Consider the following 16,926-nt stretch of genomic DNA (forward strand, 5'->3'; position numbering starts at 1 on the left):
GTCATATTTCTGGTGTCGGGCTGAAACATCATAAGTCACCATTTGGCATATTTCATATTTTTTTCCAAAATCTATACTTTTGGTCAGTCAACATGTGTCATTTTACAAATCATCAATCAAATGACTTGTTCTCTTTAATGGTGTCATGTTAATGGTTGAAAAAACATGTCGTGGTCTCCTGAAAAGTGACAATTTTGGAGGTACAAGGTTTTGGCCTGACGCCAGCAATATGTCTTATCGGATAATGGCTGATATCTGAGAAATCAGATGAACGCACCTGGATCTTTTCTTCTGTGTCGGGGGCTGTATGAATGTTTTGTTGTTGTTTTTTTTCAGTTCGATCGATGCCAAGCAGTCTCCTATTTCTCCTTTCCCACTCCCACATTCAGCTGTTTCACGGTCTACTGCTTAGCAAAAACACTTGTTAGGTACTTCCCATTGGGGGTATTCAACGCAGAACATGAGGAATGGTTCACATCCGACTTTCCTCCTGTAGCACGAACATCTTTATTTAAATTACATAAAAAATCTGAGAGGAATATTTTCATTCTTATTCTCCTTTAGTTGACTTACTATTTTGTTTCGCTCTTTGCACAGCTTCCAAAGTTGTGTGAAAAGCAAGAAAGACTTTGATGTGCTTAAGATGGTGCCGTGGCTTAACAGCAGGTTCCGTTGTGATGTCCTAAGTTCGAAGTGCATCTTGGGTTACAAAGCAAAACGTCAACGTGCTGGAATTGCTTTTGAGTTCCAAAAGCGTCACCATGGTGCCCCCACAAATCCTAGTTAATTAACTCTAAGTGTGGTTCATGTCCTGTGTGAAATTCTGAATGAGTGAATTATTGCTTTACCTTTTCATTTGTTTGGATTAATTTTGAATGGGGGGAAAAGGGACAGAGAATTATTAAATTTTTTCCATAGGTCTATAAATGTTTTGAAACTTGTAAAAACACATGACATATTCTTGAACATGAAGTTCTTGTTATAGTGTGCATAGTAGTAGGCCTACCGTATTTAGAAGCTGATGGGAAATAGCTTTGTGGGTGGCCAATTTACTCCCATACTCTCTTGATAGATGTGTCAAATTGGAGAATGAACTCGATGATTAAGGCCTATTGCAATCAAGGTTGCGTAAGATGTGTACTTTTGTTTGGGTTTATTCAGCCAGTTTTCCCCACACACTTGAGAGATGAGCTAATGCAGTGCACAGGGGGGGGGGGGGGGGGGGCGTGATCGAGTTCTAGCCTGCCATTATGTTGGACAGCCTGAGTGAGGCCAAGTCAACAGGTGGTGTCCAATTATTTGGTCCTGAGGCAGGAATGAATAGTGTGAAACCAGCGTGTTGACATCAGCGTGGGGAAAACCAGAGCGTAAATGACAGCTCTCCTCTCCAAGTCGATGTGGTCTTGAAACATTTCAAAAGTTAAGGACAATTCCCAATTGCAGTTGAGCTTTAGTGCTTTCCACCTCCACAGCCTCCATTAATGGCTTTCAGCTTTTTATTACTTTTACACTATGAAGATCCTGTAAAAAACTGTCACTTAGGATTTGGATGCGGTAACAATGTCCTGAATGTATACATAATCACAAAATGGCAAACAGCATTGTTGTCTGTTGTTTTGTTTGTGATATACTACACGGAACACTTCACATTCATGTCCTCTGTTTTTCAAAGCGACAATTTCAACAGTTATTCAAAACAATCATTTTGTTTTCAAGAAAATGTTCACTTTGAGATTTGTTTTCGATTGCTTCCGTCTTTAAAACATGGTAGTCATTTAAAGAAAAGGCAAAAACAACACCTTCTTTAATTGCTATCTTAGGTTAAGCTCAGGGCGAACAAGTTACTTGACCGTTCCAATGTTTCAGAAAACATCTCAGTGACTAAGCAAGACCCGTGTACATTTTTTGGTCAGTGAAAAAGCATTGACCCTTTTTTGATTGCAATATGTAGAATTTTCCCATATCAGCAACAATGTGCTTTTTGATATCGTAATATTCTATATAAGATGGACAAAGTAGTCAAGCCTCTTCGAGTAAAAAACATGTTAGACTATTGGATCCAATATGCCTGAAGTAGCACAGGATCAAAACGCTCAACCATATTACATCATCATAAGCTAATTTAGGGCACTGTGGTGTCGTTGCTTTCCTGTGTACGGGATACCCAGTGTTTTTATGGCGTATCGTTCCGTTATAAATACACAGGCCTGTGAAGGCCACGTTGGCACTGATCTTCCCTTCCAAGTGGCCGGCAGTCTCCGTACCGCACTGTCCAGCTGTCGTCTGGGGCAATTGGAGCTGGTCTCTAAGCCACTGACTCCCTGCATGTCACTCTCCAAAATGTTACCGGAAGCACACATTAAATATCTTACATTGCTTTCACACCCTTTTATTGTGCGTCAAGTAGAAAATAGTTTTTTTGGGGGGTTTGAGTTTGTCCTTTTGACTTGTTTTTCCCATGAGTCATAACATTAAGTGAGATAATTTTCTTGAGCCAAAATCCTATCCACAAGATTGGCCTCCCCCAAAGACCACCTATAAAATTAGAATGTGCTCATTCCTGACTGGAACAGACATCTGATAAATGTGTGCCTCTTCAGCTGGTGTCTTTCATTTCATGTGCATGAGTGTGTGTGTGTAAATATGATTCTTTGGGAGGTCTTTTGTTTACAGCTGGTCAGGGCACGGGCTATTTGTGTCAACTAGGCCTTCATGCCTGATGATTTGTTATCCCTCCCACAGTAACAAAGGATGTGTGTACCACTAATTAAAACATCATTCAAATGTCCTTAATAAGCTTGCTTCTAAAGTGTTGTGCATTAAAGTGCATTATCGAGCGCGTCATTTATTTTGCTCTCTTTGGCAAAGAAAGTTCACCAGAAGGCATGTGGGTGATGATGACCATGTCAAGAGTCATATTTCATGACACATTTAAATATACGATATCTACGCTCTTTACGGCTGTTCTGTCGTCAGGCTCTGACCTTTGGCCTTTCAAAATGTGACAGCGGTTTTCTGCTATGGACATTTAAGCCTAAACATAGAGCAATCTCATTGTCATTCATTAGATTAAAGGATACGGTGTTAACATTGAGTTTTCCTGCAAAGCTCTTGTCTGCGTTTGAGCAAATGCACAGCAAAAGTCACAGCTTTTGAAATGAAATAATCTCACCTTAAATTGTAGCTTTTTGTGCCGTCATTCCTTCCCATATTCGGCAAAGACAAGTCCACACAGGCTGGACGCTTCATTCAACAAGCTTGCATGCGTGCTGCAGGCTCTGCTCGCTTGACAGGGAAGCTTGACTTGTATTTACACAGCCTGGTCAAGGTGGAAATGTTGGTTCTACATGACAAAATGGTTCTGCTGTTGTTCCGGTAGCAAAACTAGTCAAAAAGCCAAATCATCTGTGAAAAAATGATAGGCAGCATGACAGGATGGTGTCACACTAGACGGCTACACTTCTCAGTTACATGTGTCACACCTCTGGAATGCCGGCACACCATCTTAAATTCAATGTTTTTTCATTATTTTTTTATTTTTGTAATTCAAAGTCAAGATTGATTGATTTAAAAAGCGTCATTTTTTTTAATGCAGACTTTAGCAGGAAATTTAGCTCACTTTTCTTTGAGGTGCCTCTGTAGGATCCGACTGACAAAGCAAAGTTGAGAAAGATCAAGTATGAAGGCTGCAGCAGACCAAGCCTGACTTGTGTGTTGTGTGGGAGACTGACAAGAGGACTGTGAAGAATAAAAACTACCATTCTTTACTCTTCGCAATGTCTCCCCCCACCCTCTTTTTTCAGGCCTGTTTGTTGCGCCCATCCTGTTAGTCATGGAACCTTTTGGGAAGACAATCCCTGCACCTGTCAATGAATGTTTGTTGAATGAGGAACTTCTTTCCATTTCCTCCCCGTCCAATCACTTTAGATTAAACCCTGTAGAAATGTCAAAAGAGTTGCACGGAGCTTCAGGACCTCACTCATCAAACCTTTTATGCAGCAGGGGCCCAGGTTCGAGGTTTAGTGTCCTGAGTGGCAGTTTGTCAGCTCCCTTGCCATTCCAGGCGTACAAAGCAGTTCTGTTGCCACAAACATCTCAAGTCCTCCTCACTGTACAGGTCCAGTTATCCACAAGCACACCTAAATCTGTGGCCGCCGTTTGTCAGTGCAGTTTTTAAGACTAGCATGAAGAACGGCAATTTATTGCAAGCCTGTGTCAAGCTTGCCTGTGCCTTACATTCCATTCATGTCCATTGCATGTTGCCACTTCAAGTCTCAGCAGAGTTACTTGGTTTTAAGGAGTGAGAGCATAAAAAAGAGAGGTCATGAAGGAAGGGAAGGTTGAAGAGGTCAGGAAGGGGAGGTAATGTGTTGCCTGCATGCATGAACGCGGGAGTTTGTTTGTGACTCCCATCTATGGTCGCATTCTAATTCTCACAAATCACAAATTGCCTTTCATGCTCCCCACAGCTTGTCCTGCAGCTGCATCAGCAGCTTTACTCACAACTGGGAAAATCTAAGTTCCCTGATGAATTATTATCATGCTCTCTTTGGCAGGCTTTGGTTGCAAGTAACAAGTATAGGAACTCTTATTTGGACACATGATTGGTTCATCCATCCATCCATCCATCATCTGAACTGCTATTCCATCAACTGCAAATCTAAAAAGCTGCAGTCCTTGTCACGTGGTCAGTAGTTGAGATATCATTAAACATGTTTTTTTTAATGCCTTTAAGTTGGAACAAGTTAGCACAGTGGCTGACTGGTTAGCATGTTCGCCTCCCAGTGCAGAGGGCGTGAGATCGAGTCCAGGCTTCGGTCTTCCTGGGTGGAGTTTGCATGTTCTCGCCGTGCTTGCGTGGGTTTTCTCCGGGTACCCCGGTTTCCTCCCACTTTCCAAAGACATGCATAGCAGGTTAATTGAACACTCCAAATTGTCCATAGGTGTGATTGTGATTGTGAGTGTGGATGGTAGTTTGTCTCTTTGGCCCTGCGATTAGCTGGCAACCAGTTTGGGGTGTACCCCGCCTACTGCCTGAAGCCAGCTGGGATTGGTTCCAGGCCCCCCCCCCCCCTCCTTGTGAGGACAAGCGGTTAAGAAAATGGATGGATGGATGGAAGTTGGAACAAATATATGGAGTCTACTTAAAGGGGTACATTCACTACCAATAAGGAATAGATTCTCTATATTAAAGCAATGTCATAATTTAACTGTAATGTAAGCACTTGTGTTGGTAGAACAAGTAAGACTTAATTCATTGGTTGATAATATTTGTGGACCATGTCCCAGACACTTTCCATATTGTATTGGCTCTAGCCTTCTTGCTGATTGGATCAGGTTCTTTTATTTTGACTATATGACTTACACTTCCTTCACAAAGTTAAATTGTGATTATTCAGCAGATTTTGGCAACCAAGCTAATTGCTAATGAATAAATAAAAATGTACAGGTACATACAGTATGAAGCTTATCTTCCTCTTGGGAGCATATTTACTCATTACAGAAAATAAATGGGCATTTGGTTTCATAGCCAGTTTTATGTCCCCATCTAATACAAAAACTCCCTTCACCTCAGTCAGCTGTTAAAAAATGCATGTTTGTGGCTAATGTTTTGGCTTCAGCACCGTGTTGAGACCAGTATGTAGATTTGGTGGAAAAATGAAATACTAGTACTTTGACCTCCATACTTAAATTCTCTATACTTGACCATCGCATAGTAAGTTTATTTTTGTGACACGTAATACTGTGAGCTTTTGTGTACATGTAATGGATTGAATTATCTATAAGATCATGGATTTCTGTCCCCAAATTATGATATTGAAATGACTCAACGTGGGTGAAATCCAGCAAGCACTTGTCAATATTCTAAAGCTGGCTGTGACACTGCAAATTAACAGTTAAAAGTGAGTTGCCATTAATTGATGAGAATTTGATGTAAATTCTTTAGGGAAAGAATAAGGTCGTTCTCACAGGCAGACCATTCTGTTTTTTGTCAGATAATAAACTCTGTGGCTTGTTTAAATAATGAAAAAAAAAGATGGGTGATGGCCTTTTAGGAGATGACGGTACCCAGCTGCTAGATTCAGTGGCCAGTTGACAATATAGTAAGTTTCTCAACTCCGTTTTGTCTTTACTTTTTGTTTTAAATCTTTCTTTTTCATTGCTTGTTAATTGTTCACAGGTCATATACAGATGATTATCTTTTGTGTTTAATTGCAGAAATCTTTTAATTTGGCAAACAAAGATCAGTTTTGACCTTTTTCTGCACCAAACTAGTGACTTAATCTAGTGAAAAAATCAAGTGAATTTACTTTAAGCATTTCTGAAAATCATTATTAGCAGCCGTAGTATGAATAACTTGCAAAGTAGGTGAACCTGGAGCAGTCATCAATAAGAACCCAAGAAGTAGCTCTCTGTTTCAAAAACATTGGCGACTATGTCACTCCCTCTCGTATGGCATTGCTTAATTGTTGTTTATTTGGTTTTCTTAAGCTAATTATTCTCTAACTTAATAATTTGATTGTGTGTATTTCTTAATCGGCATCCAAGTACAGTAATTGCACTATGTATGCAATGTTGGAGATTGACTGGATACTTGAGACCATTATCTCAAACACCACAGGCCAAGTTTGTGCCCGTTTTTTGAGCTGACTACAGTGGCATGGTGCAAATACTATTAGAATTCTAAGCTCTTTCTTACATTTATCAAGATTTTCTCCCAGTTGGCACGTAACCAGATGATACCGTCGCCCAAAGGAGCGGGGCGTACGAGAAGGTCATACTGATGGTTGACTGGTTGGCACCGTTGAAAGGAATTTGGTTAGTCAGCGGTTTCCTTTTGAAAATGGGCCGGGATTGTTGTTGTAAGGGTGTTCAGTCAGGGGGGAGAGGATTTGGAGGGGATAGATCTAGTTATTTATTATCTGGAGCCATTTAAAGGGGGAAACTAGCATGACGGAGTTGGGTGGAAATAGGAACTGGCGGGCCATGCCAGCTGTAAATGCCAACGGTGTCATCCTGCCAGGGTCCTATCTAAACTTCTAAGCCCGCGTCTGAGCAGTTCGGGAAAAGCAAAGGCACTCAAGCAGGGTGCGTTCCATCAAGATAATCAGATAGCAGAACGTCTGGCTCACTTTGAGTCTCCTCACTGGAATCGTGTAGATACATCTGATAGATACAAGACAAGGCCTTATAGTCATTGACCTTGACAAGGATTACTGCTGTCCATAGAAGTTTCCTTTCAGAGCTCAGCCACCCACAGCCAGTCTTTTTCAAACTCTCATGAGCTACTGTTTATGTGAAAACAGTAAGGATTGCCAAAAAGTTTAAATGTGTATGGTCTTACTGATTTGGTTGGTTGTGAATAAGGAACGGTAGCTAAATTATGTTCACTTGAGGGAATAAAGAAAATCTGTAAATGATTGCAATCCCTTCCTTTTTTGCAAGTAGCCATATGTGGGTCATTGATGTATACTGAAGATGTAAGTGCAAAAAAAAAGAGCTGGTCATGAACTTTTATTTGCGTGTGAACTCTTGAAAAGCCCTCAAAGAGATAATAAATGTTGAAAGTAAACATAAATGTCACAATGCTTTGTTTCCTGCCGCAGCCTTTGTTTTCCCTCCACCCTTCCAGGGTCCATGCATATCACTGGGTGTAACCCTGCTCCGTAAAGACTTCAACCTTTATAAATCTTTCTGTGTTTGCTTCAGGTGACACAGGCCTCCAAGGTGTGGGGAGAGGTCCCTTTGCCAGATGACTTAGTGGAGCAGAAGGATGTCCAGGCGGCGCCGAGCTTACTGGATGACGATGAGGACTTCTTTGCTGATGAAGCTTCTGGAGGTGGGCAGGACCACAAACATTTGCTTGTTGTGCTCTCAAAATTGAAGACATAAGGCACATACAGTACTTGCTATATATATATTTTTTTTAGCCGCTTATCCTAACAAGGGTCTTAAGTAGGGGTGTAAAAATTACTGCGTTCATTTTGACTTGATTTAAATTTCCTTTAATGCCACTAGGTTTTTTAACCGGCGATTAATGACCTCCCCTTACTTGGAAAGTTTGTACTTGCAGTCGCAAGGCAGCAGACACGTCCACGTCAAAATTTAGCAGTAATAAATTTCATAATAATAATGCATATATTTGTGGAAACTAGGGCTAAGTTGTATTTTAAAATTTAAAAAATGTGCAGAATTTCACAAATTACTTCATGTTAAAGATTAGATAGCTCTTAATATGAAAAAGAAAATGCACTGAGCTGTCACCAATGTCTTACAAATGCCATTATGCCATCTAGTGGCAGAAAAATGACCTCAACACAAATCAATATCATACTCGTGTTTTACAGTACAGTACATCTTTTTCATTTTATTTTTAACGCATGAATTATTATGAAATAACTTTATCAATGACTAGAAGATGCAGCCATATTTCTATTAGTTTAACATGTTTCCACTTTTATGTTAACATATTTAATTATACATTTTATTGTACATTTAGAACAGATATAAAATTTGCGATTAATCATGAGTTAACTATTGAAGTCATGTGATTAATTTATGATTAAAAATTGTAATCGCCTGACACCCCTAGTCTTAACCCATATTATCACATTGACCATGTTTTTATAGATAAAGGCGAAAGTCTCTTTACCTGACATGACTTTGTAGAATATTTCTTTTCTATTCTCCTATATGGGTCAGAACTTTATGCAGTTCTATTTTAGCCCTGATGTTAGTTTTGGTAGTAATCACAAAAATCTGATTACATGGCAGTTAATTGTGTGGCTTGGATTCCATTTTGAATATAAAGGTCATGTTAACAAATGCATTTGATTGCCTGTAATTCTTTTGCGTCTGTCTCCATAGAGCTGCCCAGTGGTGAGGACGATGGAAGTACACCATGGCCTCCGGGCTCAGAGAGCACAAGTAAGAGACCACAAACTACATGGGATCACACCCATTATCGTTCCCACATATGTGACTTCCACAGAGTGTATCTATGCATGTGTGCCATGACGTGCTCACATCCTGCTTGGAGTCGCCAGTCAGGTCATAACAAGGCGCTTTAGCTTTGTCTTGGAGACATAAACATCTCCACTTTCATCCTCTTACCCAGCAATAGAGGTGGCAGCACAGAAAGATCTACAAAGGCAGACAAAAAAAAAATAAAATGCTGCAATGATAGTCTACAGCATTTGTGTCACATTCCGTTGCCCGTAGTGCCCTTTACAGCCCCTTTGTGTTTTTCTTAGCCCTAAATTCCACAGTGGATCCTTAGAACTCAGTTACAAATTCATTAGTAGTTTTAATCCAAGCCATTAGCCCTCCATGTTACACCATTTAGCTTTTTCCCCTTAAAACTCATCTTATTCAACATGGAGCCGTGAGGTTGTACACTCATATTGACTGACCATGATGCTATGAGTTGGATGAGGCAGGCCAATGCCATATAAAGATCTGAGGACATTGGTAGGAAGGAAATTGGGTTTCCTGTGTTGAATGCCGAAAGCTTTGAGTGTCTCTGTCCTGTTGGCAGCTCACACTTCCTTATATTATTCACTTGTATGGTGTGGAATTCCCAATTCCATCTATCACTGACGGATGTGGTGACCATCTGGAATGCACATCGATGTGATGATTTTTTTTTTTATTTTGCCATCATTGTCCTATTTCCAGTGGTGGAGTTCCATGTCCTTCAAAATTCTCTTTTGACCTCTGCACCCTGGTCCCCGAAGAGATTTCTCATAGATACAATTCTATTTTATCTCATGTGAGAGCCAATTCCCACTGCACTCGAGATGTCAGCTACTTCATTTAGAAACCAATGAAACAAAGGTTGCTATTCATAACAGGGTGTGGGGCTTCTTAGGTTACGTTCTTCCCACTGATGTTTCCATTATCATGTCCGTTAGAAAATTCGTCTCCAAGGCAATAGAGATAATGCGTCATCATTAGGGATTACGACTTTCAAACAGATTCTTGTCAATCAAAACATATTGCACTACAGGGAAAGTTGGTGATCCTGCTGGGCACTTAAGCCTGTCCTTCTCCTTTGTTGCCCATGAAGCGTTTTGCGTGTCCATCTCCTTGAGTCAAATTAATTTGGTTTATTCACATCGTTGCCAGCCAATCCAGGTGTTTGATTTCATTGATAATATTGTAGCGCAGCTATGTTTTTTGAGGTTGTTGAGGCCAAAGGTATCATTGTTAAGTGCCTGTTTGTTGGTCACAATTTTACAACTATTTTTTATCAATACATTTCATTCTAAGTTACATTTAAACTGTCAGTGAATTTTATTGACAGGACTCCTCATCAGTCGCATCTTTCACTCTGGCTGCCGCATGTGTGGTCTAACAGCCCAGCTGGAAACAGTATATAACAGACTAATGATTCCATGTTGGGGACAACACTCTCTCGACAGCCACAGTTTTTTAGTTACAGTTGTTGAAATAGGAGTCTGCTTATGTTGGGTCATTATGCAGAGGGATGAGCGCTGGCAGCTGTGGTTATTTTCAATGTCTTTGTTTGTTTGGCCCGCTGTGGGCCCTCAAGGGGCTCATGAGAGCAAAAGACACAAAAGTGTGTGTGGGGGGGGGCAAGAGCACAGTAGAGATTTAAAATCATAATCGGTGTTGCTGTTTGAACACTGCACTCCTTTTTCCCTAACAGTTGTTTGATTTGGTAAAATGCACTCGGGGTCGACATTAAAGTTGATGACTCCTGCAGAAGGATCACATTATGGCACTAAAGCCCATGATGAAACACTATTGTTCTAAACACAAATGTGTTGCCTTGGAGAACTGACCTGCGCCGCTCCTCCTAAAGACAGAGATTAAGTCTTTCATTGTGTCACTGCCGCTTTTCCTCCTCTGGCTGTAGGATTGATTGTTTATCTTTGTAATCTTTACCTTTACAATCATCTGGGGATCTTGGAGAGGAGAACAGATTGAACGCATTTGTTAAAACACCAAAGCAAAAGCTGTGTGTGAAATCGAATTCTACTTATCGTCAGTTTCAGTTTCACAATTTAGGTGAATTTATTTGTGTAAATCTCCCTGACGATCAGTAGTTTCCTGGCCAGGAGCTGGAGTGTGCATATCAGAAACATAATTCCTCTCTTGGGGATTATGCCTCCAAATGGCAGGCGGGAAAAAGAGCATAATTGGTTGCGTGTGTGTGTCCATCCTGCAACTTCAAGATTGTGTTTCCTTAAAATTCAAAGGTGACCGGAATAGATGGTGGTTGTCAAGGTCACGCTCACCTCTAGTCACTCCGACTCCCTATAACTCAAAATACGTTTAAAGGTGTTTGAGCTTCAGTTTCAAATCTGCACGTAGGTTCTCTGTGTTTGTTTTACTGGTGAATACTTAAAAAGGGGATTCTACTGCCGCTTAATATTTTATTTTTATAGTTTTGTTCATCCATGTGTCACCTTAAATGGAGTAAAGTTTTCTTTATTTCTGTATCATATGGATGCTTGAGTTTCTAGAAGGACTGACTCAGTCAATGACCATAATACGACTAAAACCAAGGCAGAGAATAATATGCAAGTAAAGTGAAGCCATGACCTTCTTCTCTCTGGACTTACACCCATTCTGACCAGGATCACAGCAGAGCTTCAACCTTGAAAGCAGTGGATACTCCTTCGGGTTTAATTAGTTTGGCTGAGCATAAGAGACTTCAAATGGAGAAGGGCATGTTTTATGTCAAATGTTTCCTGGCTGGACTTCAACCCTGAGTTATTTTTACATAAAAACTGTTTACACACTTTCGCCCAGTAAGTATGATCAACTAATAGTCAGATGAAGACTGAACCAGGCAAATAGGACTTCACACTAACTTTTTCCTGAATGGTACTGTACAGATGTTAGCAAAGCCACATTTTGACTTTAACGGCTGCATCCGCAACAATCGCTTGATTGTGAAGTGAAGGAGCGGTTGTGTTACAGTTTATAATGTGGATTCATGCAAAATCTGTCTTGGACTTGAAGAGTAAACTTTTGCACAAAGGCACCTTTTATAAAGCTGTCATTTGCTGCAGCCTCGTCAGCTGACATTTCATGCCATAAGCTATAGCTCCATCTAAAGTGCTGGAAAATGAGTCACCATAAATCAGAAGTGACACGGGCACTGGTGCCAGTACAAGTAGCGCTTAACTTTTTGCAAAGTGATGCTTGTAGTGGGGCTCGGTTATTTCCATGGAGCTCGGCAAAACAGGAAGCAGCTCCTCCCAGCATCAGTGCGGGTGCGTCTCAGACAACAGAAATGTGAAGGGCAGCGGGCAGTTTGTTTGTCAGGTTTGAAGGATATCCTCTTTGTTTTGTTGGACCAAAGAGTTGTCTTCTTGAACAGGATGCCCTCGGGACATTGCATCCTTGATGTCAGCAAACTTCCCCAATTTGCTTCCAGATAAGTTTGACTCACTCACCAACTCATGCCAAGCTCCCAGAATCCTTTGTCATCCTGACATGATGCGTACCAATGTGGGTTGTAGTGGCACCGAGGATACACAAGCAAGTGAATGATAGAATTGAGTTTGTGAACTGCATGTCTCATTGAAAAGAGTTGACTTTTCCAGGTCAACTGTCAAACCATTAAAGGTTTGTTGCCACCTCTCCACCAGACACATTTTTACACACATCAACTTCAGGCTGTCAGAAAGTACACTGTTGCTCTGTATAGAATTAAAATCTTGCCATTCTCAGATGATTCAGTTATATACCTCATAGTAGTCTCAATCCTTTCTCTACATCAACACAAGAACCTCATATATTTTATTTACCGTATACCTGACCATAAAGGCATGAGGTACTCATAAGTTTACAATTTTTTTCTTGTCAATGACACACTTCTGTCTGCCAGATTTCTGTTTTTTGACATGTATTGTGTTTCATGTACTTGCTTTAAGTCATGAAACTTTTCTCTGTGTATTTCCACTACTTCTAATGATATCTTTCAATTTTTTTTCCTTTTCCTTTTCAATCATTTACTGTCTTACTCTCCCCATGCCTTAACCTGTCTGCCCCTGCTTGGCTAACGCCATCCTTCTCATGATGTCGCTTTTGTTGTATGACCCTTGACATGTTGGTTCCCTCTTGGCGTCCCACATCTTCTCCTCGTGTTTCCTGCTCCTTTGCTTCTGTCACCCCAACATTGCTTACTATAGAGTACTGGTTGGACTCTTCCTATGTGGTGAACATAAAGAGCAAAGTCGAGCCAGCCTACAGTAAGTCTTCCTGATGTCATGTCCTCCTTTTTGTCTAATATCCTAAAAAAATCTTTCCTATTATCTGCTGTGCACAATTACACACTTTTCTGTAGGCACTCTCAGAAAACATTCCAAGATCTTCAACATCCCATGATTATGTTGAGTGGCCGTGTTTTTCCAGTGTGTCACAGTGTTTTTCAATGTCAATGGAAAAATGTTGAGCATGTTCTGTAGCGTAATACTGACAACTGGATGACAGCACAAACATCTTTGTTGTGGGATTACATATTGTAATTGCATGTCATATTGAACAGACAACGCCAAAACCACGTTAATGTTCAATGCTGTTTAAATGAAAGAGCTGTTTCACAGTGAAACATGACAAGTGTCAGTTTCTGCGACTCAGAGCGATAAATTTGCAGCTGACAGAAAAATAAAACCAGATGTAATTGGTTGACAGTCAATGACAGGGCACATATAGACAACAAACTACTTGTATTTACACTCGCATCTATTCTTGTGGACGCATTACATTTTCAATTTGCTTATGTGAGAGATTGAAACGTGTCTCGGTAGTTCAACTTAACACAAAAATGGCCACCTTAGGACTCCTACAAAAATGCTGTTATTTATAGAAAAACAAAGCCAAATATTTATTTTCTTTACTACCAAATGTGGATAAAAAATAAGTGGTAAAAAATTTGTATAAATTATTTTGAATCTAATGCCGCCTTCTGTACTCTGTCTTGGCTGGTTCTGGGCCATTGCCGTAGGCACTGCCTTGGGGGTTGAAGGTCAAGCCCAATGCGGCTGGGCTTTAAAGGCCAGGCCAGCCTCATCGCTCAATCAAGTCTTTGTCTTTGGTGTAGGCTTCTCTGCACTGGCGGGGGCCCAAGGCACAATGCAGCCACAGTTCTGCCGAGCAGGTTTAATAGCCAAATACATTTTTGAATCAAGAGCGCAGAATGTATTTCTCCAGACTCTTTTTTTGTTTTTTTTATCCATGTCAGCTCTAAAACTCCCATTTCATCACCCTTGATAGTAGTGCTGCTTTAGGGTATTTCCTCCACTGGAACCTGCGAATGACATAAAGGAAAATTGGTCTTGCTTGTTAGGAGCACTGTCATCAAAAGATCTCAGACGGCGGCTGTACCGTACTTCCGAGGCCATAGCACTAACGCAGCAACCTCAGAATTAGCAGGGAGCTGACCTGGCGGCGAGCGCCCACTCAATTGATGCGATTAGATGCGGGTCAAATGAAGCGCTTTGATGAGGAACTTTGATGTTGCCTGTCTTCTGCTTCCACATTCAGGCAATTCAACAATTATTCACTTTCAGTTCAACAGTAACAGTGTGCACGTCAAGAGCTCCGGCACCCCGCCAGGCTGCACTCAAGCTTGAAACTGTCAGTTATGGTCTCACTCTCGCACTATAACAACACCAGAGTAGACATAAAGTTATACATGTAGGTCATATGTAGAAAGCAGAAGAGCCATTAACAAAAATAAAGTGTGCATCAGTGCAGTAATTCTGATCGACAACATTACCGTTAAATCGGCAAGCTGGTTAATTGGACAAATTCTAGGCTATCAACAATAAACCAACATCAAGAGAACATCGGTCGCGTTGTGTATGTGCAGCACGCTAACCGAGTGTAATATGTTCTATGTTCTAGTATTCTGGTTAATATTGTGTAATGGAATATGAGCTAAGCAGCAAAAATCCGGCAGTTTTTTTTTAGCAATATCAGAAGGCGGACATTTTGCCACTTGCTGTCGAGTGAAAATGACATCACAGTTGCTCAGGTCTCAGGTAACAGCCAATCGCAGCTGAGCTGAAGAAAACAGGTGAGCTGTGATTGGTCGTTGCCTCGAGCAACTCCTGTGATGTCATTTGCAGTCGACAGCAAGTAGCAAAAGGGCCGGCCCCTGAGATGGATAAAAAGGGCTGTATTTTGTTTGTTTAGTTTTATTCATTTTTTCCTTTCGGACACAACAGGTTACATTGATCACATACATCATTTGCAACATTGACATCCGAAAGAAGGGCTGACTGGTAGAAGCCATGGCTTTTGCTTTATAACTCATATTTCACAAGTGTAATATTAATCAGAATGTCATGTTTAGACTAATCACATACAACATTATTGTCAAGAAATGTTTACGGTTGACTTCCCCTTTTAAAGAAACACTGATACATCCAATTGTTAAAATTATTACAGTGTTTTAAAGTTGTGTAAATTATTTTTATTGGCTAAACATCCATTTATTCAACCTCATGTCCACCAATATCTAATATAAGAGACTATTGTATAGCTTTTATAGTTTACAGTCCTTATGATGACGATGTTACTAATTCAAGTTCATTTTATTTTATGTATTTGTGCTTTAATATAAGAATATGTGTTCATGTACATTGCATTGCAGTATATGTCCTGTACATATCAATGTTCTTATTTCATACAGTACATCTACCTATAAGCTAATATACAATTTATAGGATTTTTGTCAGCCCCCAATATCAGTATCATCATCGGCCCTAAAAATCTCAAATTGATGGGACTCTATAAACAATGCAATGTGACAGAGCTAAAATGAATGCAGTGACAAGTGCACTAACTGAGCTGTATAAACTGGCAAAGTGTGACCTTATGAGCCACTTGTTAATGGAAAAAGTTAATGGCAAAAGAAGAGAAGCTGTTGGAGTGCCTGCTGAGATCCTGTGATGCTCTTCAAGTGGTTCATGAGCACATATGTCAGAACTACAAGCCTGTAGGGAATTAAGGGACTGTGGTGATGGTGGGGCATTCGTAAATGTGTTGTTCACTTTGCTGTGTGCTTTTATAGGCGTTGCTCATTTACTCTCAGTTAAACAAGACTTTTTCCGCATTGACAATGCATGTTTTAGTGACCCGCGAACAACGGAGCCAGCCAACGCTGGGGCATTAGGGCAGCACTCAGAGCCTCCACAGGCTTTTAAATAGGCAGCACTCCAAACCTTAGCTTTTTGCATGGCAAGTAGCATGGGGATGCAAGAAACGGTTCAAATATTGACTTCCTTCCCGAACCCCAATGGCAACCTAACTGGGGTTGGCAAACTTTTCCTCACAAAGCGTTGGCAGCAATGTGAGGCAAGGGCAGCCTGCGGCCAACCAACCATCTTGCTTCATGGTTTAACCCTGTCACATGGCAAAAGTAATAATGCAGCTGACATTGAACTTTATGGTGTGATTTCAATATTGCATTATTAATTACTGTATTAGTATCAAATGTACCAATACTGTTGTGTGTGAGTAGACCATTATGTATATATTATTGGGGTCTTTAGTATAAAACTATTCCACCTCTAATAGGTGCTGACAGAGAGGAAGACATATTGTAATTTCAGTTATATTTCAGACCATGTATTATGAACACAACTATCAAAGCATGCGCCCGTGTGTAGCTACAACCACAATTGAAATATGAAAATAGATCCCATAATTAGAACGTGGTTCTCGTTTAAGCCTCAGGCAGGCCCGTCAGTTTTGTGCACTTCAATTTAACCGAAAGCTTTCTTAGGGGAAATATCCAGTATCAAATTGACTTTAGTGTGCTTTAGCACTTACGGTAGCATGGAAAGATGCTCATGATTTCCAAATGTTGCTTTACAAGCCAGCCAACTATTTGACAGCAAGCGTAGGCTAAGTTTAGTGTGGTTTAGCTGACAGATTCTT

The 16,926-nt window shown here is 40.5% G+C and overlaps 1 protein-coding gene across 9 annotated transcripts in view; it reads left to right on the forward strand.

Moving 5' to 3' along the window:
- hspg2 (heparan sulfate proteoglycan 2) overlaps positions 1-16,926 on the forward strand; it is a 90,944-nt gene that overhangs the window by 16,868 nt on the left and 57,150 nt on the right. For all 9 annotated transcript variants that reach the window (XM_086067326.1, XM_086067328.1, XM_086067329.1 and 6 more), the window contains exons 2-3: positions 7,711-7,840; positions 8,869-8,928. In XM_086067326.1, coding sequence (XP_085923452.1) covers positions 7,711-7,840; positions 8,869-8,928 — 190 coding nt within the window. The remainder of the gene's footprint in view (positions 1-7,710; positions 7,841-8,868; positions 8,929-16,926) is intronic.

The sequence above is a fragment of the Leptonotus elevatus genome, chromosome 2 (assembly GCF_054856555.1).
Source record: "Leptonotus elevatus isolate MCC_2025b chromosome 2, RoL_Lele_1.0, whole genome shotgun sequence".
NCBI lineage: Eukaryota > Metazoa > Chordata > Actinopteri > Syngnathiformes > Syngnathidae > Leptonotus > Leptonotus elevatus.